Source organism: Lemur catta, chromosome 5 (genome assembly GCF_020740605.2).
Source record: "Lemur catta isolate mLemCat1 chromosome 5, mLemCat1.pri, whole genome shotgun sequence".
Lineage (NCBI taxonomy): Eukaryota > Metazoa > Chordata > Mammalia > Primates > Lemuridae > Lemur > Lemur catta.
Genome location: NC_059132.1, coordinates 22,677,455 through 22,701,130, shown reverse-complemented (window position 1 = coordinate 22,701,130; position 23,676 = coordinate 22,677,455). Strand labels below are relative to the sequence as shown.

At 44.4% G+C, this 23,676-nt stretch overlaps 1 protein-coding gene and 1 non-coding gene across 2 annotated transcripts in view; one reads left to right on the top strand and one right to left on the bottom strand.

Moving 5' to 3' along the window:
* ATP10B (ATPase phospholipid transporting 10B (putative)) overlaps positions 1-23,676 on the bottom strand; it is a 91,181-nt gene that overhangs the window by 42,433 nt on the left and 25,072 nt on the right. Inside the window, exons 4-9 of the mRNA XM_045551239.1 lie at positions 17,302-17,387; positions 13,933-14,039; positions 10,211-10,342; positions 9,215-9,342; positions 7,374-7,626; positions 5,974-6,212 (exon numbers count right to left, since the gene is read on the bottom strand). Coding sequence (XP_045407195.1) covers positions 5,974-6,212; positions 7,374-7,626; positions 9,215-9,342; positions 10,211-10,342; positions 13,933-14,039; positions 17,302-17,387 — 945 coding nt within the window. The remainder of the gene's footprint in view (positions 1-5,973; positions 6,213-7,373; positions 7,627-9,214; positions 9,343-10,210; positions 10,343-13,932; positions 14,040-17,301; positions 17,388-23,676) is intronic.
* Positions 16,589-16,705, top strand: LOC123638963. The gene has a single exon (XR_006735533.1). It is a non-coding gene; the product is annotated as a U5 spliceosomal RNA (small nuclear RNA).

Genomic DNA, 23,676 nt, shown 5'->3' with positions numbered 1-23,676 from the left:
CCGAAGCCTGAACCCTTAAACACTATGCCAGCACTTCCCAAATTTTAACGTGCACACAAATAAACTGGGGTTCTTATTAAAATGCAGCTTCTAACTCGGCAGGTCTGGAGTAAATACTGAGCATCTGCATTTTGACAACCCCCCCAGGTGGTGTTCATGCTGCTGGTCCAAGAACCCCAGTTTGCGTAGCAAGGTCTATGCTACGTGGCTACCCTATTGCTCCTGTTTCCTTTCTGGTTGGGATGTGTTCCCACACTGAAGGCTGGGAAAAGGAGGCCACACTCCATTCTGCTGTTCTTCTCTCAGTTTCAGTAATAACTCACCCAAGTTTACACTGACGAGTGTCACTGATTGGATGCAACAGTTTGCTGCTGCGGGAATCCACAGAGCCAGCTGTGGAAATAAACGGGAACTTTGGTGCCCGGGCCTGGAAGAAAACCCTTTGTGGCATAGCTCCTCCTGTGTCTCCGTCTCCTCGTTCTCCTCTCCCCAACGTGCAGCTTTCACTCCAGCTACTCCTGAGAACCTCGATTCTCCATCTTGCTTACATAGATTATTTCCTCTGACAACAACTTGCCCTCCTCACCTCCTCCCCACTAGATGGTCCCCTCGTTCTCCTGGTTAACCTTTTATCTTGTCTAAAATTCAGCTTAGGTGCTGACCCTTCCAGGAAGCCCCCCTGATACCCCAGTATGATGTAGCTGCACCTCTTCTAAGCTCCCGTGGCACCCCTGCACCCACGCATCCCAGTGCAGAGAGCACTGTCCTGTAGCCACTGGGGCTCTTCTTGTCCCTTCATTGGGCTGTACACTCATGAAGTCAGGGTCAATGCCATATCAGGATCCCCAGTGTCTGGCATGGTATATGCCATAGAGTGGATGCTCTCTGAATGGTTGTTGACTGACTGATGGACCAAGTAAATTAAAGTCTATTTTAAACAACTGGGAGGAAGCAGACCCTTCTATTTGTTGTTGGTGAGGGTCTCAACTGGTACAACATCTTCAGAAGACTCAATCAAAATAAAAAAATGTACATACTGGCCAATTTTGCAATTATGCTCTAAGAATTAATACTGTAGAGAAACTCATGCACATATAAACAGATGATGATGGCTCAACCATCCAACAAATTCTAATAGCCATTAATAAAAAGACAAAGCAGCTCTCTATTGAATAGCTACCTGTCTGTCTGCACATAGGAGATATTATCCAAGATTTGTTAGGTTAAAAAAAAAGTGAAGTCCAAAACAGTGTGTACAGTATGCTTCCACCTGTGTACGCCACATTTGTGGGCCACTGTGCCCTTCTGGGGTGGGTACACAAGAGCTGCTAATAATGATTGTCTCCGAGTGGTGGGAACAGAGGAGGTGGGCAGTGGTGGTGGTGGGGGACATACTTTTTTCCACCATTTGGCCTCGGGTTCCTCCTGCATACTTAACTCTGTGGTGTATCACTATCATGGAAACAGATTTTCTTGGTTGCTGGCGAGCTGGAGGCTCAAATATTGCTCAGGGCAGTGATATTTTTGCCTGGGCTGAGGTGGTCACCCTGATGATATTTGGTTTGGATAAAGAACTAGCAAAGCCTAATGTTAGTAAATATGCACTCAAGTAGGAGCACATGGATTGTTGGGGTAAGCTTTTCCCAAATGGGACATAAGCCCACGAGAAAAAACTCAGTGGTCCAGCAAGAGGGGAATTTTCCAGATCTTGCCAGACCCCACCTCTTGTGAACAGTGTCACTGCAGCCGCACCCCCCACCCCCATTTGGGACACTGGGGGCCAACAGGAGCATAGATCGACTTCATTTGTTCCTGCCCTGTGTGGTCCTATCACTTCCAGAAAGATTTTGTGTGCTTGGCTAATTAAATCGGGACTCTTACCTAACCCGACAGTGGGCGGGTGTGTGTGTGGGCTGTCCTACCAATCTGGAGCAGACTGGGAGTGCTGCAGAAATCTCTTCCAAAGAAAGAAAGGAGGGCCAAGGTTAGGGAAAGGAGGCAGAGGTCCAATGACACAACCTTCGCTCTTCTCTATTGCATTTTCTCTGTGGGGGAAGGCGAGATGCCCATAGAAGGGAGCAGTGGGGAAGTTTGGAGGAGCCTAGCTGGCCCCAGTGCAAAGTTTACAATTAGGAAGCTATTCTTTGGTCTGATGATTCTGAAAAACATTCTGCAAGTGACACTTTTAAACCAAGACTGTCTGCTCAAATCTTGGTTGCTTACAGACCATGAAAAAAAAAAGCATTTCATTTTCCATCTGCCAGTACTATTAAACATTGGCTCAGAACTCACCATTTTTATAAGGATATTACTCCCACCTTAAAGCCACGGAGTTTATAGCAGGCAATTAGGCGACAATCACTGATGCTTCCTTGTTTTTTGTAGTAAAAGAAAAAAACCCCCTAGGTTTTGTTGTTGCTGCTCTTGTTGATTCTTGTTTTATTTTTGGCTTAGAGCAAAGTGCCAAGGAATCCAACAACTGGTTTCTTTAGAATGTGATGGAATGTTCCCTGGGGGTTTCAGCAAGTTCTGCCTGAGTTCACAAAGGGAAGGTAAAGCACTGGTGGTTCCAAGAGATGATCAGACCAGACCTAATGCCAGATGGGCAGGTGAGGGCAGGTGAGGGCAGGCGTGGCAGGCAGGTGGGAGAGGGGCAAACTTAGGGCCTGCCAATGGTGGGTGGGGGTGGGCGCCATGGGACCCTCCTGAGGCTGCCACAGAAGCTCTCTGGGATTACTTTAAGGATCTGGCTGCAGCCAGAGGAAATTGATGGGGTGGCATGAGACTGCTTAGGTGGCATAAATCATGCCCTTTGACTAATGTCTTCCAGACTGTAGGAGGTGCCTATTTGAGCCAAATGAAGACTGTTTCCTGGGGGAACATCGGTCTGCTTACAGAGGTTCTCAATCTTGGCTGTTCACTAGAATCATCAGAAATAAAAATAAGAATGCCCAGGCCCTACCCTAGATCAAAATACCAGCATCTTAGGGGAGAGAGCGCAACCACTGTATTCTGTGAAAACTCTATTCCCCTCTGTGACGTCCATATGTGAATATTTATATAAGGCAGACAGCTTTCCTTTAGAAATATCATTAAAACTTCTATTAGGTATCCATCTGCCTAGAACACATGATTTTAAGATCAAATCCTCAAAATAAACTCAAGCCTGAACAATCATGTTCATTTGAACAACGGGGAAGTGAAGGCTTAAGTTGACCACAGCCACGACCTAACTCATGGTGCAGCTGAGATGGAAACCTGGGGTTTTGGACCCCAAATGTGCCTAGTTCATAGCTGGAAGTGAACTTGCAGATTTTATTTGATCTTTAGAAGGTTTGGTGAGAATTTTAAGTAAAGTATTTGCAGGTGATGGAAGAGAGCTAGACAGAGGTTTAACATGTCACTTAAGGTTACCCAGCAAGCCAGTAGCAGAGCTAAAACCAGAACCTGCGTTTCCTGACTCCTAGACCAGTGGCCTCCCCAGCAACCACCCAAGGATGCTACTGCCCACTAACCCCATATTTTCAAGTGACCCGATTATAGAACAGTGTACTTAGTTGCTCATAAAAATAGCACATCACCATCTCCACCTGCCCAGGCAACAACAATTGGGTCTTGTGTCAATTTCCTTATTGGTCCTTAATGAACTTTGCCAGAACTTGCCTTTGGAACTGCCAGCCAGGGCAGGATGATGACATCCAGGATCTGGAGGTAGCTCTAGGGTTAGTGTGCTCCTATCAGCTAAGGGCCCTGAATAAAAGGTATACAGCCTGGTTCAGGGCTGCAGTTTTTCTGGGCTGCTGAGATTTTTCAGGCTGAACAAGGGGCAGTGAATTGGTGTGTCCCAACTGAGATCCACAAAGGAAAGTGTCCTTTTTCTCTCCTTGTGTTCTGGGGAAAGACATTCTCAGGCAATGGGATGCCAGTGGTACCTAGAACTGGAAGGTGACCAAAGACATGTAGAATCTATGCATAATGAGAATTCAGGAAGGTCATTTGACAAATATTTAGGGAAAGAGCTGGGGGAAGTGCATTCCATTTATAGGGGGCAGAATTAAAGAAGAGAAAGACTTGATAATAGGCACGTCCTGTTGTTATTTCACTTGGGAAAGTCAAAGAGAAAAAAAAAAACAAAACCCACAGAATTCTTCCCAGAGGCATCTGTGGACCATTGCACTTGTGTATTTATGAGGATCATACGTCTTAACATCCTGTTCTTGTTCTATCCTTGCTAATGTTGCATTTCTGTGCATGACAATGATGCAAGAGAGTTAACTCAACTTTGTACTCACCCAAAGTTAGATGAGTAACAACTCAGAACACAGACTCACAGAATTTTTCTTTGTCACACGTCAGAAAACACAGTCCTGGGTTATGAATACTAAGTAGCAATATGAAAAATGCTTTTGATAGCATGTTCAGTTAAAAAAAAAAAACCTGTGCTACTTAACTCTGCAAGAAAGAAAGAAAGGAAGGAAGGAAGAAAGAAAGAAAGAAAGAAAGAAAGAAAGAAAGAAAGAAAGAAAGAAAGAAAGAAAGAACGAACCCCTGGCACCTACAGTTGATATGTACCATGATTGCAAATAATGTTTAACATATATAGTTATGTGTGTATGTGTGTACTCATGGAGGAAGTAAAAGACTGGAAGGAAATTGACCAAAAGGATCATTTTTATAATCTAGGTCCCATCTGTTAGTATGTGTCTCTTGTTCAAGATAGCTAGGGCTCCCTGTGGCCTTTTCTGCAAGTGCAGAGATTCCAGATGATGTGGTTTTGTGTTCCCTGGAGAAAGAACAGATGCAGAGGAGAGAGGAATAGCACAGGAGTCAGGAGGCCCAGTTCTGGCCTTGACTTCTAAGGGATACTGGGTAATTTCGGGGGAGGAACTCAGCTTCTTCACTTGCTGCCTGGATGTTTGCTGATGGCTGTCCTAATGGCTCAAATGACCACATGCAGAAAGCCCCAGACCGAAGTCACAAACTCGAATGCTCTCAAGGGCCATTAACCTAAGGTAATGATGTAGGCTGGATAATTTTGATATAGATAGATATTCTTTGCTTTATAACTATTTAAGACTAACTTTTAATTATCACCAAAAAGTATATTCTCCTATTTTTCTTCAAACATAAGACTTACAGGCTTATCTTTTGCTTTTCCACTTTGTAGAAACATGGGCATAACAAATATTTCTCATTTCTCTTAATTGTATAATTTCTCTCTCTCTCCCCCCTTTTTTTTTAAGAGACAAGGTCTCACGATGTTGCCTAGGCTGGAGTGCAGTGGCACGATAATAGCTCACTGGAGCCTTGAACTCCTGGCTTGGGTAATTCTCTTGGCTCAGTCTCCCAAGTAGTTAGGACTACAGGTATGTGTGAACACACATGGCTAATTTTTTTTTTTTTTTTGTACAGACAAGGTCTTGCTATGTTGCCTAAGCTGGTTTTGAACCCCTGGCCTCAAGCAATCCTCCCAGCTCAGCCTCCCAAAGTGCTGGGGTTATAGGCATGAGCCAGGCCTTAATTTCATAATTTAAAAAACATGCATAACTAACACGCTGCTGGCTCTCAGCTCAGTGGTAGGATAAATGGAGAAGGGTGGGGAGGGGGCTGTGATGAGCTGAAGACTCCATGCTCACTCTAAGTAGTATGGACTCCTCAACTCAAACCAACTGTTGCCATGAAAAAATGGTGACTTAGTGTGTAGAATTTCTGAAATTCAAGTTTTTAAAGAGAAGCAAGAATCTATATGTTTATGTGAAATCTCCTGATTTCTAAACATTGAGCATTTCAAATTAACAAAAATTATTTATGAAAACGAAACACACGTGTGGACTACATGCAAGACCAAGGGTGCCATTTTGAGAGCTCTTGAGGGTGTGTACAATCTTTTCTCTTTCACATCCCAGAGTCCTTTCCCACCTCTTCCTACCATGGGACACTTGCAGTTCAAAGCGGGGAAAGGCAAGGACTTACTATGGAGCTGCTGAAGGCCACTGGAGGCTGCGAGCTTTCACAGCGTCCCATGGACCTTTGTCGGGAGTGACCCTGGATGGGCACCCGGGCACTCTGGGACCTCCTCAGGGGCTGGGCACCTCTTTGGCTTCTTATAGTTGCTGGACCCTGGGCCCATCTGGTTGGGAAGGACAGGCATTGATATTGGGTCCACTCTTCACTGTCTGAGTCCAGCTCCTTTGGGGTTTCCAGTCGCTTGGCTGCAAGAAAGGAGTCTTGTTATTGCACCAGTCATAAGTTGGCCGGGCTATAGTTGGATGATCCTTGACTTTGGGGTTGGGCAAGCCCACAGGTCCTTGAGCCATTCCTAGAAGTGAGTGCGCTTTGGAGGACCTAGCCTTCTTCCATATGACATAGCTCTGTGTGTGTGTGTGTGTGTGTGAGTGTGTACTCATTTAGCTTGGGAAAATTGGCAATGGAGCTACTGAGATTGGAGAAAGAGGGGTGCCACCAAGTCCTACAGATTTAAACCCTGGCTCTATTACCTGCTAGTTATGTGACTTTGAGCTTTGACTTAACCTAACTCTCTATTTCCCCAATTAGGGTTTTTAAAAAAATGCCCAACTCATAGGGTTGTTTTGAAGATTTAATGATATAAAGTGTTAAAGTGATTAGCACACTCTAAGTACTGGTAATGGTAGGTGTTATTATTATTAAAAAGAGATCGAGAGCTCCCATGTAAATGGTCAACTATCACCAGGGCAAAGGGGATAGGGCCATCTATAATATTCCCTCGTCTCTCTTTCTCCATCCTTCCTGCCCAAAAGTATGAACGTTGCTCTCTTGAGAGTGTCTTTTCTCAGTTAGAAAGTGTGTGTCGGGGGGTGGTGGTGGTGGCTGAGGGAATCAGGTCAGCTTTATGGGCCACCTTCAGTCCATGCAAGATAACAGTCCCGGTGTCTTACAGCCCTATCTCCCAAATCAAAACTTTGCCCCAGGGAAAATCATTTTCTGGATCTGTCAAATCTGAGCATGTGCCTTGCCCTAGACCTGTCCTGACAGGTCAGGTTAGGTGACCTGAGAAATTCCGAAGCCTTGGTTGTATGATTGACACATAACTGGGAAATGTCCCCAATCTATTGCTCACAGGTAAAAATCCCATGTTGTAGATGGTACCAGATAAAGATCTAATGGAGGGGCTGGAATTGCTTCCAGTCTTTGTGAACAAATGAAAGCTTACAGGTAATTACAACGGCACTGATCTGCTACAAGGAAGACCACAGGGATACAGGAAGCAACTTGCCAAAATGCCACACAGCCTCTATGGGGAGCCAGGATAGTATCTTTCATCTCCCTTCTCGTGGAAGAGCAAGATGTTTCCTTTTAGAAAGAGGGATGGAGGCCCTTGGGGGCCCTCGTACCATTTTCTTGGTGAGAATACTCGCTGCCCATGATGGTGCAGCGCCGGAACACCATCTTGTTCTCTGTCAGGGTTCCTGTCTTGTCCGAGAAGATGTACTGGATCTGGCCCAGGTCCTCAGTGATGTTGAGGGCTCGACACTGAATGGACGATTCGGTCTCTTCATCATACAGGTCGAGGTCATTGTGCAGGAAGAATACTTGCCCGAGCTTCACCAGCTCAATGGAGACGTACAGAGAGATTGGGATGAGCACCTGTGGGAAGACGGATTCCCACCGTGTCAGAAACCAGGCAGTTTCCTGCCTCAGCACTCTCACCGGCAGGTGGAAAGGCATTTATTAGAATACAGGATGGACTTTCTCTGAGAAATTAAAGGTCAATGACGTCACGTCTCTCTTGGAATTCTTAGGGGGAATCTGAAGACGCAATATGCCTTCTTCACCTGGGGTGTCTGATGGGAGAAAGGCACTCCCCACTGGGCGTCAGTGACTGAGCTGGCAGGGAGAGAAGCATCCTCTGCCCAGAGTCCCCTGACGGCCCTCGGATCTCTATACCACTGAGGGCTGCCACCCACTTTTACAGGTACTCAGATCCACGGTTGATTTCTGCCCACTGATTTGACACCTAATATTTGTCGAGTGCTTGCTGTGTGTTGCATGCTGTTCCAAGTCCTGGAAATGGGAGTCAACCGAACAGAATCCCCTGCCCTTGAAGAACTCACATTCCAGTGACAGTAAAAAAACAAATAAATATATATTGGTGGCGGTGAGTCTCATGAGAAGGAACAAAGAAAAGTAAAGAGGGCAGGGTGATGGCCGGGAGGGGCTCTTTTATAAATCATGACCTTTGAGCAGAGACCTGAAGACATGAGGGTGTGAGTCACGAGGTTATCTGTGGGAGGAGGTTCTGGGCAGAGGAAAAGGCCAGGCAAAGGCTGGGCACTGGGGGCGGGCAGGTGTTTGGGGAGTAACTATGAGCAGCTCTTGGACGTGAGAGAGGAGGGGGAAGGAGAAGCAGGCAAAGTTAGAGAGAGGGTCAAGGTCCAGACCACTTAGGGCTGTGTTGGCCACGGTAATGACTTTGAAGGGCACTTTGAGCAGATGTGAAGTCACTGGAGGGTTCTGTGGACAGGAAGGGCACAATCTGATTCACATTTAAAAAAGATTGCTGGATGAATGAATGAAGGGAAAGGGTTCACCGACAAGAGGGCAGTGAAACATTCTCAAATACCATGAAAAATCTAATGTAGATGGAGCCTCACTAAAGCAAAATTGTACTTCCCTCACCTTTTCAGAGATCGTTATTTTCTTAGAATGAAGATTCTTTATTCACCTCTTTTTCCCTTACTGCCTCACATTTTGTAGATGCTCTCTCTGTTTTTTTTTTTTTTCCTTTTACATAGGGACAAGTCTGTTTTCTTCCATCTCAATCAACCAAATGTTAAAACACAAACTGGGAGGTTTCTCTCTCTACGTTTGGAGCCTAAGAGTTCTCTTTAGCTTATTGTCCTGCTTCGTCTCCTTTTGTTCCTAGATCATTAATATTTTACCTGTTCTATACCTGAAAAAAGGGACAGACACATGTGGGTCACCGCTGTAATTTAAACAGAAAAGCCTGATAAGTGTTTTCCTCTAGATATTATCTGGGGGCAGGGTCCCCTCCATAATGCAGGGTGATCCTGACATTTCCCAAAATGTAAATACTTTCCAAGCAATAAGCATCTCCTCTTCTCAGTCCAGTTAGTTCCTCTTGGGGCCAGTACAAACGTTTCTTTATTTTGCATAGTTATAGGGGTATTGGCCACATAAATTCTCAGGCCTCTGGTTAGGGAGGGCTTCCTACCTGGAGCAGGATGATCATTGACAGGAACGTGTAGACACCCTCAAGGGCAGAGGGAAGGAAGTTGCCGTCGGCTTCTGGCACGTCAAAGGGAGGGCGTTCTTCAAAGGTCTCATTCCAGAGGATGTGACCTGAGAAGAGGCAAAACAAGGGACTAGACAGAATCTCCCCTTAGTCCTGAAGTTGGTCAATTACATCAGCCCTTGACCCATTCCTAGAAATGAGTGTGCTTTGGAGGACCCAGCCTTCTTCCACATGAGATAGCTCTATGTGTGTGTGTGTGTGTGTGTGTGTGTGTGTGTGTGTGTGTGTGTACTCATTTAACTCTAAAGTGGTCCTTCATATATCCTACATTTCAATGCCTAGGCATTAAGTCTGCCAAACCGAGGAGCGCAGGCAACCATGAGAAGCTGAAAAAGACATGGAACAATTCTTCCCTCAAGAGCCTTCAGAAGGAACCAGACCTGCCAATACCTGGACTTCAACCCAACGAAACTGATTTGGGACTTCTGACCTCCAGAGCGGTAGCAGAATAAATTTGTGTTGTTTTGAACAACTAGGTGTGTGTTAATGTGTTACAGCAGCGTGGAGAAAAATACAGTTCCCGTGTACGGCCTCATGGAGTGGGGCAGACTATATTCATGGTTCTGCCCACGTGTTTGAGTCCTTGCTAGACTATAACAGGAGCTCTTTGAGGACCAGTCCTGTGATTGATTCCTTTTCTTATCCTTCCATGCTAAGACAGTGCCTGGGTCCTGTCAATATTCCTTGAACAAATAAATGATAGACGATATTCCTAATATTTAAAGAGCACATACTGCTTTCGGGAGATTTTCACTTGCATTTTCCTTTCATGGCATCCTGTTAAAGAGGTGGGGTAGGCTTTATTTTTTATTAGCCCTATTTTATAGACTATGAAACTGACACTCAAGAGAATTGAAGCAACTTGTCCAAAGAAAAAGATTACTGTGCTCTTGTTCTTTCCAGAATATTCCATACCTACAGCTCCAATGAGGCACATGAGGAAGAGAAGCCCGACGCAGAAGAAGATGTCAGTGTTCATGCGCCGCTCAATCTTGCTGCGTTTGTACCGGGGGCCGCTGTTGTTCAGCATGGCTTTTGTCTCATGGCCTTTGAGAGAAAATGAGGAAATCAGATCCTTGGTTTTTGTTGCCTCCATTTTAGACCACGCCCTTGGCTCCTCTCACAGGAGCTTGTGATAAAAGAGAGGCTTCCTTCTTTAAACCCAACCAGTCCTGCCTCTGGGAGGTTGCTGAGACTAGCTGTAGAGGCCTCATATACTGTGTCAGCAGGTATTCACTGAACATCCCCTGCATGCCAAGCATTGTGGTGGGCACTGAAGAAGCTAGCATGCACAGGTTGTGCACTGCACAACTCTGGAGAGTACCCTTCATTTTGAAGTTGTCAAAGATTTGTAAGTTTATTATGACAACTTTCTGGCAAATGACAGTCAGCTGTCTTGAGGAAGTGCTATCTTCTACTTTGTACAAAGGTGCTGTTCTGGCTGTTACGGGCTAGCGGTGGTATACAACAGAATGACAGATGGTTCACATTTTGGTGAAGATATGACGAAACAAACAAATAGGATGATTACTTTTATTAATAAGTCCCATGAAATAAATGACAAACAATAAACAAAAGGCCAAGGCAGATAAGAGATAGCATTAGAGAGCACGCTCAGGGAAAGTTTCTTTGAGGAGGTGACATTTAAGGGGAAACCTGAAGGGACAGAGAAAAGTTAGGAGCAGAGAGTTTTAGGCTCGTGGAACTGTATGTGCAAAGGCCCTGTGGTAGGACAGTACTTAGGGCCCATATTTTCCATACTTGTTTCCTTGGTTGTGTGTAAGCTGTTGGTGTTGCCTATGTAAGAATAGTAGGGACCAAAGGCCCCCATCTCACCATTAACTCTGAGCAGCTCCACTCCTATATTGGACTTCTGTATAAAGTTTTGTTCAAAGAAAAGGTGACAAAGTTTTAAAACTAACAATCTCTTATGGTCACCTCCTTTCCCAATTGGGGAAACTGAGGACCAGAGAGTAAAAGGGATCTTCCCAAAGTGAAAGAATAAATTAATATATTAGAGTCACAGTGGGAACCCAAGATTCTGCTTCCCAGTCAATTTCTCCTTCCACCAACCCGTGGTACTCAAGGCTACACAGCTAAGAGCTAAGAGTCAAACTGAGACTTTGTCTTTACAACCTCTTATTCGGGGCTGCTGAATTTTAACTACTATGCTGTACTCCTCAGCAGTCAAATTAAAAAAGAAAATGCCAGGCATATATTTTCTATGCAAAATTAAAGCAAACCAATACAGCTCCAGAAGCAAATGGCTTTAATGCTGTTTAACTGGTTGCCTTGTGGATTTAAAGTAGCTAAAAAACAGTAGGAGCGAACAAACTCCAGGCTTTTAAAATTAGACACAAGTAGCTGCAGTTGGAGGGGGTTCCAGAAGAACGATGGGCACAGACCAACTGCACTGATGGCCCGTAGCCTCTCCGCCTGCCTCTCACGCTCACTCCATACAAGGGGTCCTGGGACCACCCCCTTTCACCCACCTTCTCCTTGCCTTCTGAGACCTTCTGCACTTTTGGTAAGAGTTGGGTTCAAGGGGGAGGCAGTATGGTATAGTGGTTAGAATGTGGGCTCTAGAGGCAGACAGAGCTCAGCTCTGCAGATGCTTGATCTCGGGTTGTAGAAAGTTACTCTCAGGGCATATGTGACCTTGGGTGAATGAATGCCTGTGTGCCTCAATTCCTCTGAAAAAATGGGAGATAAGGTCATGTGTGTGCAGGAGGAAATCAATATACACAAAGTACTTAAATTAGTTTCTGAGCCACAGTAGGGGCTCAGTAAATGTTTGTTGTAAGAAGCACACACCTCTACAGTGGATCTCTTCCTTCTGGAAAGCTCAGCTTGGCCTGTCTGGGCCTCTGACTCCGAGGTCCTGCTGTTTTGCCCATTGATAATATCAAGAGAGAAATAACTCTGGGCCCAGTTGTTCTCAACCAGGGGTGGTTGTACTCCCCAGGGGACATGTGACAATGTTTTGAGAAATTTTTGGCTATCACAGCTTGGGGGGTGGGGTGGGGCTAATGCTCCTGGGGATAGAGGCCCAGGATGCTGCTATACACCCTACGGGACAGCCCCTGGCCACAAACAACAATCTGGATCAAAACACCAAGCATGCCAAGGTCGAGAACCCCTACTCTAAATAATAGTACTAAAAACAATGTGTTATTTTTGCTCCCATTTTTGACAGCCTAATATACTTCCGGCATTGTTAGGCCCTTTTCACAGATAATCTTATTTGAACCTTATAACCCTACAAGGAAGGAACTATTAGTCCCTCTTATGTTGAAAGTTTAACCAACTTGCTCAAGACATGCAGAACACGAGTGCATTTTACCCTAGGCAGCCTGCTGCCCTGGGGCAAGGGTTAACACTCTTCCCCCAATCTGCCCCCTCATACACCACTCCAATCACCCACTCAGGGTTTCTTCTTTGTTTCTATTCAGGCGGAGAAGCAAAGCTCTAAGCCTATGCATGTGTTTTTTTTTTTTTTTTTTGTAGGGTGGAGATTGCTGGAGAGTTCATTTTTAGTAGATCTACCAGATGGCGTTGAACTCCATTGCTTGAGACCCTTCGAGGAAGTCACCTAAACTGGCAAATATAATCCTCCTCCCCCAAATTAGGGAAAGCTAGTTAGATTGTGACTTTATTTTTAAAAAGATCTGTTTTTCTTTGACAATCCCAAGAAGTGAATTTTAAGGTAGATGGGTATTTAAGTGTTCTTCTGTGTCCATCAAAAGTGGGATTCTACTCAGATCAAACCAAACCAAACCATACCAAAAAAAAAAAAAAAAAATCAAAATATTCCCACGTGTCCCAGTGAGTGGAAGACTCAGAGGGAAACATATTCTAGAGTCTTCCAGTTTGAGCAGATACTCCAGGGAGTCTGTGTTTCCTCTGCGGTGGAAGAAGTCTTCAGTTCTTCATATTACTTGTTAAACATCTCCCTAGGGCTGGCCTTAGGCACTGGAGATATAACAGTCCCAAGACTGCCCTCCAAGACTTCAGATGTCATTGTGAGATGTGCAACTATTACCTTTTATTCCTTGAGAAGCAAAATCAAGGAGCAAAGGAGAGCTAGGCTTCCGTATCGGGAGCCATAAAATAAACAGATAACAGTAAATACGTAACTGCAAACCCAGAAGCTGAAACCCACTGAGCCCTCGCTTCACTGGAGACAGTGTTGGGTGCTTTCCATGTGTTGGGTCATTTGATCCTCGTGCGTATTCTATGAGGCAGATACAAATATTCTTCCCACTGTACAAACGAGGAAATGGAGGCACAAAAGGTGAAGTTGTTAAGTTCGGTGAGGTTATTCCACCGGATCAAGGAGATGCTCTTCATCCTGCCTCTAGTTAGCATCACAAAACCACTGGGGTGGATGAGTGTGCAGCCCTCTCCCTGTCTTGTTAGGGTGAGTGATATCAACTTGGAATCTCATTTTATCTCTTGTGGATGGAGTGAACCGCTGTGATTTCCAGTCTCAGTGTGTTGAGCTGAGAAATGGGAAGTTACATGATTCTACACTGCCTGAAGATGGGTTTGGAGGAGGGGATACAGGAGGGAGGATAAAGGGGAGTGTGGACAAAACAAACAAACAAACAAACAAAAAAACACCCAGAGACAATGACCTGCATAGATGACAATGCCAACAGCCACCTCGGTGTTTCTGACGGTGCAGCCTCGAAGCAGAAGATTCTCACTGTCAAAGCCAGTCCTGGTCTGGTCAGGATGCTCCCTGGGGGTGAGGAATAAAAGATGGGGTAGTTTGGTGACTTCTCCATGCTGCCACTGGCTAGTGTCACAGAACAAGAAGTGGTGAGTGAACATGATCTCTCTCCTCTCTGTGTTTATAAACTGCATTTAGTTACATGATTGTATTTGACTCTTCGTAGTTCTGGGAAGTTAGCAGGGTGACTGTGCTTACTCATGAAAAAGCTGAAGCTCAGAGTGGCTGAGAGATTTTTCCAAGGCCACACAGCTGGTGCAAGGAACATCCTAAGACTGGGGAATCCAGGTCACAGATACCAACCCCGTTGTGATTTTCACTACTCTAGAGATCCCAAAGTGCAACCCCATCCACTCACCCTGAATCAGACATTCATTTCCATTTTCAATTCTGCTGTATCTATCAAGAAGTATGTCTCCATTTGACGCTGGCATGTTGTTAACCCTATCCTAACACTTGTTTACCCTACTTTTTAGCACAGAGGTGGCTTTGGCAAATACTAATCTGAATTTAGAATATCATGATAACTTTTGATTTCATTGTATTAATTTTTACTATTACCTGCTATGTATAACAAGTGATAGCGGTTTCCCATAGGGCCAGTGATCTAAAATTTGCTTCTGAAATAAATTTAAGAAAAAGTAAGGCAATTAAAAATTTGGTAGACAAAAGTATAGATCTTTATGAATATGATGAAAATCATAAAGGTGGTCCAAACATGGCTGAAGTTCAGGATCCACCATGGCTCGCCCTGTTGTCAAGGAGGAGGCTGGCCGTGGACTGAATGCTGAGCTAAGGAGTCTTGCTTGCCTCACTGTCAGTAACCTGTGGTTTCACGAACATTTTTATGATACTCTGAGATGTTAACATAAGACAGAGGCTTCTCCTTCTCCCAGTCATAAGGTCCCCTTTTCATTGGATGGTGGAAAAGGATTAGCTATCTCCCAGCTGCTGTTGTTTGGTGCTCTTGGTTTACGGGGATGCTCTATTTAACTGACTCCAAAGCAGCATTTCTCAACCTTGGCTCTATGAACGTTTTGGACTGGACGGTTCTCTGGTAGGGGTGGCTGTCCTGTGCATTGCAGGACCCCTGTCCTCCACCCACTCAATGCCAGCAGCACCCCTCCCCAAAAATGTTTCCAGACATTGCCAAATGTCCCCTGGTTGGGGAGCTGGTGATGGTGATCGTCTCTGGTTGACGACCACTGCTCTGTCTGCTCTATAGGGATCCTTTTGTTTAAAAGCTGCATTTTCAAGTCTGACACCCCCAATCTTCAGTTTGTTAAAAGCTGTTCATCTGCTAGCTGGCCTGTGTAGTCTCGGGGAACTTCTGAATTAGTGGGACCCAGGGAGACTTCTGGGAAACCCAGAGGGTCAGACCAGCGGGTCTGCCCAGGAAGAGGGTGCAGACCCCCCGTGGGTGCCGGGCCTCAGGACATTCTCCTTGCCAAGCACAGCGAGTCTGCAGGACCACAGCGAAGGGTTCTCCATCACCGCGTGGGGTGGCTCCCGGGCTGCCATGGAGGACTTTTAGGGCTCATCCATGAGGCCCCGGCAGGTTGGGGAAAGACAAGTCTCCAGGAGCATTCACCAGGGAGAGGGGGTGCTGGGGGCTGAGCGAAGCTGGGAAAGTTCTGTCCTGAAATCCTTCTGAGAGGGGCGGGCTGGAGCCCAGGTGGAAAGCTGAGAAAGGACAGCATGAGCTGTCTGGGGACAGAAAGGTCATAACACAAACCCAGCGATGAGGCTGTTCTCTCAGAGGGCAAGGAGAGTGGCTCAAGGCACGGGCGGTTTGGGATGAACCAAATCTACAAAGCTCGGCACGAGCAGTGCACTCCTTTCAAGGACAGTGACCGCCTCTCCCTCGCCGGATGCCTGCAGTGAAGTCCTCCTCTTCAGAGTCCTCCCTCTTCCGCGGGACCCCTGCCCTTCTCTGCCTGTCTCCATCTGCTCTCTCTGTGCATTTTAAAAGTCACTTGCCTTTAAAAGCTACTGTTTCTCTTGTCTTGTTCTTATTCTTTCCCCTCTTGTATTCCTCCTCATGACATCCCATATGGCCCGAGAAAACGTGGGTGGAGGAAAGCAGAGACATCTGCGTTCTGAGGCGGCTTCCCAAGCCCCCTTCCAGGCCGTAACAGGGCCGAGCTCTGCACTGCACAGCAATGGAAAACGCACTGGGGCTGGCGTCAAAAGACCCAGATTCAAGTCCTGGCTTTGTCTTGTACCTGCTGTGTGACTTTGGCAGCATCTTGCAAAGTCTTAGATCATCGGAATCCCTGTCTGAGCAATGGAGGTCATGACACTCCTTTTGGTGGTTGTGAAGATTACGTGAGATGATGTTCTGTGGAAGGACTCTAGAAACTTCTAAAGCATTGTATGAGGGCGTTGACTCACATCTCTTACTATTGCTCTTATTTTGCAGGAAGACCAGTAATTCGATGTGGGAGCAGAAGTACAGTAAAATTCTTAGTCTTAACCAAAGTTAAGGAGTAAGAATAACAATATTTCCAACAGCAGCAGCCACCATTAACTGTTTACTCTTTGAAATTGCTGTGCTAATACTCTGGTTTCTCTTCAAAACGTGCAAATCTTTCACCTTTTACTAGAGATTTCCATGGAGAGGGACAGATATGAGTTGTCAACCAAATTTTTTGAGGTCTTGCTTAGGCAAGGCTAAAAAAAAAAAAAAAAAAAATTGCTGTGCTAAGAGCTCTGTGTATGAATAACAACTTAATTCCTACAAAAGAAACATCTTATGATGTAGATATTACAATCTTCATTTTATAGATCTGGAAACAAGGCCCAGAGAGGTTAATTAAGTTATCCAAGGTCACACAGCTTGTAATTGGTAGAACCCTGTTACAAACCCAGGTCTGTCAAACTTCAAAGTCCCTGTTCTTACCTACAATACAATACAGGCCCTTTTAGAAAATCAATCTTAATTAAATCATATTTGCCTCCCATGAATCAGAGTACAATCTTGACTTTGCTGCTATTTCAGAAAGGTTCTTAAAAAGCCCACTGATGAATTGAATTTAGCCTTGCAAGATAAATATAACTATCACTCAGCAAAAAAAAAAAAAAAAAAGAAAAAAAAAATAGAAAAAGTTTTCCAACTTAGATTTCTCTAGTCCTTCTTTATAGAAATAAATATAAAAGAAACAAACTTCCTCAGGATCCAGATGCTTATCTGTTTGATGATTTCAAGAAAACGTATTTTCTAGCTGGAGAGGAGGCATTTCCTAGCAGTACAGGTACGTCGGATACTTACATATAACCCTTGAATTTGTTGAGGTGGTTGTTGGGCTTCTCGCACACGATGGTGTTGCGGAAATGTTCTGGTTCGAACTGCACCTCCTGTGGGAGAGGGGACGCTGTGAGGTTATTAATTCAGAGGGATCTAGTCTTAATAGGATCACGGGGAGAGCTAATCACTGTTAGAACCATTGCAAATAAGGTAATCCCTGCTTTGTCACACCGTGATAGTAGTAATGTGTTAAGAGTGAAATCCTCATTAAGGAGGAGAAAGTAGATGCAAATGTGCAGTTGGATGCAGGGTGGAGGGCGTCACTCCCCTGACTGTGTTTCTCTGGCGGGCCTGGGTTTGGGGCTCCAGCCCAGTGTGGTACCATACATAGAACTTCCTGCAATGAGGGAAATGTTCTAAGTCTGCATTGTGCTGTATAGAAGCCACACATCACAGGTGGCGATTGAGCACTTCAGTTGTGGTAGTTTGCCCGAGAAACAGTTTTTTTCATTTAATTTAATTTTGATTAATTTAACGTTAAATAGCTGCATGTGGCTAGTGGCTACCACGTTAGACACCACAGAAATAGATGACGAAAAAGGAGGGATTCTAAATCACACCACCTAGAGATACATGCAGTTAAATGCTTGTGAATATCTCTAGGTGTGTGTGTGTATATAACCACACACACATATATTTATGTAACTATAAAAGTATACATTTATGCATTTCAAAAATAAGATCTAGTGTTCAGATATCTTGGCCATTTTTACATGTTATTAAATTTTTCTACACACACATATATTTATGTAACTATACAAGTATACATTTATGCATTTCAAAAATAAGATCTAGTGTTCAGATATCTTGGCCATTTTTACATGTTATTAAATTTTTCTACATCATCATTAACACCTGTTCCAAAATCTATCGTACCAATGAATCGTATTTCCTTTAACCATTTCACTACTGAATATTTACATTGTTTCAATTTGTTTTGCTATTGTAAAAATGCCGTGAAAATAGTAGCTAATAAAACAAAATAAATAGCATTTACTAGCTGGACTCATACTTCTGCCAGACACTGTGATGAGAACTTTATACATAGCATTTATTTTCAAGCTTACAATTATTTTTTGAAGTAGGAACTGTAATGATCCCCTTTCTTTAGAAATGAGAAATCTGTGACTCAGAAAGGTGAAGTAGGCTGCCCATGGTAATACCAGGGCTAGGATTTGAATCCATGTCTAACTGGAGCCCCTCTGTTCTTTACTTGTATAACACATTGCCTCTGGTGAACAATCTTATAGCTAAATACTTTAAACCCATCCTCCACTCTTTGCCTCTTTAAGGTGTTTTAGCTGTCCAAGCTGGTAGAGTCGAATGTGGGTAAAACACAACTAGAGGTGGGGAGATCTTGCTTCCAACTGTCCTCCACATCGACTAATACTATGTTCAAATCTGAAGCCTCAGTTTCTTCATCTGTAGAATGGGGCTAACACCACCTGCCCTGCCAGACTCATTTGTGCCGCAGAAAACAGAATCTTTGTGGAGAAGTTTTGAAACTTGTTTCATGCTATGCAAATAGGAGGTAGAAGTGCTAAAGGTGAGCTTGGAAATGGTTTCCTGGGTAGAGCTTTTAGCACGGGGAGTGAATTTATCACTGCAAGCTTCAAGGTACAGCTGTTTTGTTCAAAGGGACAAATTGATTCTAAGAAATGATAGGATTTTCTGGCTTCGTGTAAATATACTGTCCATCGGATCTGTGGGGGTGCCAAGATAAATAAATTCTCTACTCACTTGAGATAAATTTCCCATCCAGGAGTTTCTAAAAATATGGCCCTTTCCCCCCGCCAGGGAATCGATTCTTTCAGGGACAAATGCTTGCTGAGTTCTGAGATGATGACAAATCACACTGTAATTTGTCAGTTGCTTTCTCGCCCCTGATGAAGTCGTGCGCTTCACTCTGCTCCGCACCGCTGGTCCCAAGGCTGGGTTCCTAAATCCAAGCTCATTTCAGACATGAGAGGCAGTGGGGTTTGAGAGCTAATGATCCTTCTGCGGTGCCTCTGAGCCCTGTTGTCAGTTTAATCATATCCCCCGTGTCCCCAGCAATGGCGAAGTTTGACTATCTTGTTCCTCCGTTGGGGCATCCCAGCAACCTTCCTCCTGCAGTGTCCCTTTCCCGGTTCCGAGTTCTCCTTTCCTTCCAGGTGCTGGCCTTTGGTCCTCTGTCTGTCTTCCTCTCTTCATGGAGGGGTGACCTTGCTCTTCTTAGCTACCTGTCCCCAGGCTCCTTTCTTCCCTCCCCGAGATGGGCAGTGGAGAGGGCTTTTAAGGATTTGCCCTGGCTCACTCCAAGGGAGCTGCCGGGCCAGCCCAAGGACGGAGGGAATTGCCTGGCCTTGCAACTCTGTCGAGGTTCTCATTTTAACCTCATCCAGGAGTTTCTGATTCCTTCCTGAGATGGGGTGGGGTCCCCTCACCACCCTCACAGTTTTTCTTAACTTATGGATGGAGCTCACCTAACTGACCATGTCTTTTGACCCAACCTTTTATCTAAGGCATTTCACTTGGCTGAAAGTCCCACTAACTGGAAAAAGGCCTGGGGAGTCATCAGGGTACAGGAAAAGACAAGCTCTTTCCAGAGGAGAGTTATGTCTCTGCAGTTCCTTAGGCCAGACCTACCTATCCTGAGCACGTACTGTGTGCCAGGCACTTGTCCTTAAGTTCTCACAGTCACCTTAAGAGGTTTGACAGATGTGCAGATGGAGACTGATGTAAAGTGATTATCTCACGGTTGGTAGGTAACAGAGCCAGGATTGCAACTCACATCATCAGAATCCAAAACCAATCATTGTTGCTGTCATCATCATCATCATCATCATCATCATCATCATCATCATCACCATCTTTATTCATTTTCCTCCTCCTGTTATTATTGCTATAGCACTTATTGAATGCTTAGTTACTATGTACCAAGAACCAACTAAATATTATATACATGCCATCTTCTTTAATGCTTACAAGAACTCTATCAGGTAGGTACCATTATGATTCCTAGTTCACAGATGAAAAAAATTAAGGCTTAGGGAGAATTCATGACTCCCCCAGTGCCATTCAGCCAGCAATGCAGGCTTTGACCTTAGCACCACTGACTCCCCGAGAGTCTGCTCTCTTACCTGCAGTGTGATTTGGGTGCACAGAGGAAAGACTAGCATCTAAGCTCTCCTCCTGGCCCTATTTCCCTTTCTATATTCACTTCCCACTTCCTATGATTGAAATACCTGATATAATAAATGTATTCATTCTCTAATATACAGTAGAAAATATATCACGATTACTATGACTAATAAACAATGCAATGTGTTACCTCTTCCAAGTCTGTTTGCATTTTAAAGTAAGGTACCTACAACGGGTAAAGGTAAAGGTTAAGGCACTAAATTGCCAAGAGGACATTCTTTTGAGGATTTTTATTTTATTTTAAATTTTTAAGCATTTAACAGTTTTTTTTGGCCACCCCCTCTATGAAGCTTACTATAATCTCCACAGACCTTCTCCCGCCATCCAGACAGAATTAATTGCTCCTTTTGATGTGCTTCCACCCACACTGTTATGCCTCCATCGGACACTAATGTGCCTAGATCTGTGCATCCTCCAGTAGACCGTCCACTTCCTCTGGGGCACCTCCTGCAATGCCTTGTTTTTTAGCAGGTACACCATAAAGATGTGTTGAGGCAAGGTTAGTACGGAGGGGGGGGGGTGATGTGGGGAATGTACATATTGAAAGGTGATCATGAGGAACTACAAAGTAGACCTCACCGCACAGACTGGCCCAGGTACAATCTTAACTTTGATTCATGGGAGTAGGACCACTTCTTTCATGGTAATTCTTTGGCTCAACTAGTAAAAATTGTCATCAAAGTCCTGGATTCCGACTTGGACCGGTCTAGACTCCCATTCATTCATTCTTGCATTCAAGCACTTATTGAATACCTGTGATAGGCGAGCCAGGTGGGAAAGTAAGAGAGAGTCCGAGGGAAGAAAGGGGTTATTGACACAAATCAATGATTACAGCCATAAGACAACTCAAGGTTCCCAGTCCAGTTCAGGTGTGCCAATAGCAGTAACTTTCAAAGCAAAGGCAAGTGGGCCTCGTGCCAGCATGTAATAACTCCCTGGGGTTGAGGTACTCCTTGCTGACCCGTGTCCCAGATGCAGCAAGCCTGCTCCCTCCCAGAGCTGCTGGAGAGGCCAAGATAGAGCATTCAGGCTGGAATGGATTCCAGCAGCTAGAATCAGCCATTTCCTTGGTGCTTGCCTCAAGGTTTACTTTTCTAGGCTAATTTTCCACTATTCTTCACAACTGATAATCAAATTCATCAATACCTGTGTTTAAATAAATGTATGAATGATCTTTTGAGATTGTTTGTAGTGGTTAATGGTTAGTTTTCTGGCTGCCCACCTTCTGTCCCAGCCTTCCTGTATAGCAACCCTCTGACTTCCTTCTGGGAAATGACTGTGTCTAGACGCCCCACCCATCAGACTCACCCACCGTGGGACTTTGACTTGAGTGAAATGATTCAAGGAAGGAAAAGATAAAATGAGACCATCAACTAATTTCTGCCACTAAGCTGTTTCTGTCAACCAGTGTTTCCCAACTGGTAGATGAAGCCATTGCAACTTGTCTACACATCCTCTTATAGGCACCAAAGTGCTATCTGTAGACAGAATAAAGATAAGTCTCACACACACATATCACTAGTTTTCAAATTTCTGTAGGAATTCTTGAGATTAACACATTAAAAATCCATTTAAAAAGTCATTAAATTTATAGTAGCTTTTTGTTTGAATGTATTTTCTTAAAAATGAACACTTAAAGGGAAAACACTTTTTTTGATAGTCACGAAGTCTTTATGTTAAAAGAAAGGGACCCTATCCCTAAATTCTTAGAGGACAGGAAGCACATCTTAGACCACTTTGAAACCCCTCTATGGCATTCAAAAAAGATTTTGTTGATTGAAGAAAGAGAAACCAGCTAAACTCTTTCCTCAAACACAGAACACATTTACTTATTGAAATTTTACTAGGAGCCAAGAACATTTGTGAAAAGGAGGAGTTGGACCAGTGATCACCATGCTCTATGCAGCTCTCAGAGTCTTTTCCTACATGATCGTCAGGGCAGAGGACTACAGAGGAGAACCACCACCACCTGGGGACGAGGATGGCAAAGCAGCCACCATGACCCTCCCGCGGGGACTGCTCACCTGGGCCGAACCGAGGAGCAGGGGCTAGAGGTAGGCAAACCACGCCAACCAGGGAAGGCACACTGGGGGTGCGCTGCGGACTCATAAGGATACTGTTTAAAGATTTTTCTTTGTTTGTTTTTGTTTTTAAGTTTACTAGTTTGTCTAAATGGTGAAAGCAAATGTTCTTCACACCCCAGCTGCTGATCTAGGTGATTGAGGTTTTCTTCCTGGCATGCAAATTAAGCAAACCCCATATTTCTGAGAATCCTATCTGAAAACTAATAAGAGTGACCAACACTTGATAACCTTTGTGCTTCCTTGTAGGTGGAGGTTCTTTTCAAGACAACCCACAAGGGAGTGACTGGCAGTGACTTTCCTCTGGCTCTGGGTGAGGAAATGGTTTGCATTTTCAATCACCCCAGAGTTCCCTGCTTGCTCCAGTGAATCTCCCACAAAAGCACACAGATCGGGGCTGCAGGGTGCTGTGAGGAAGACTCTGTCTTAGGGATTCCTTACATTCTGAATTCTCCCTTTCATCAAGGGACAAATACTCTATTTCTCAATAGGGATGACTAAATGTAATCTTTTTTTTTGGACCAGTATAAACTTATTTTTATTTTATTATAATAAATGTTTAGCATTTATGAAGTGTACATAGCTAACTCATTCCTCCTGGTATCAAAGCCATTAGCTAAGCATGACTATAGCAATAGGAATTTGATAGGAGGGTTTGTGCTTATGTGAAAAATCCAGTTACAAGCACAGGACAGGCAGAATTCAACATTTTGAACAGTTGGTAAGTTGTGCATGTCATCACCCCCTGATCAATTAACTGGCAATGGTTTAAATATTGAAAACCATGCATGCAGCTCCTCAGGCCTCTTGCTGATCCCCAGACAGACTTCTGCATCATGGCCTTTCCCCTGCTTTTCCTCCACCTGGAATATTTTCCACCCAACTATTTCTCTGAGTACTAAATGTAATCTTGAGACCTTGCTATGGAATTTCCCATGGGTTTGGCCTGCCGTACAAACCCTGGAAAAAGGATGAATTCTTCTGTCACTTCTAAAATTAATTGTTGATGGAACTGTTTGTTAATGACTGCTTGTGTAATTCCCTGTTGGAGTAGACATTCCGGCCTGAATCTCTC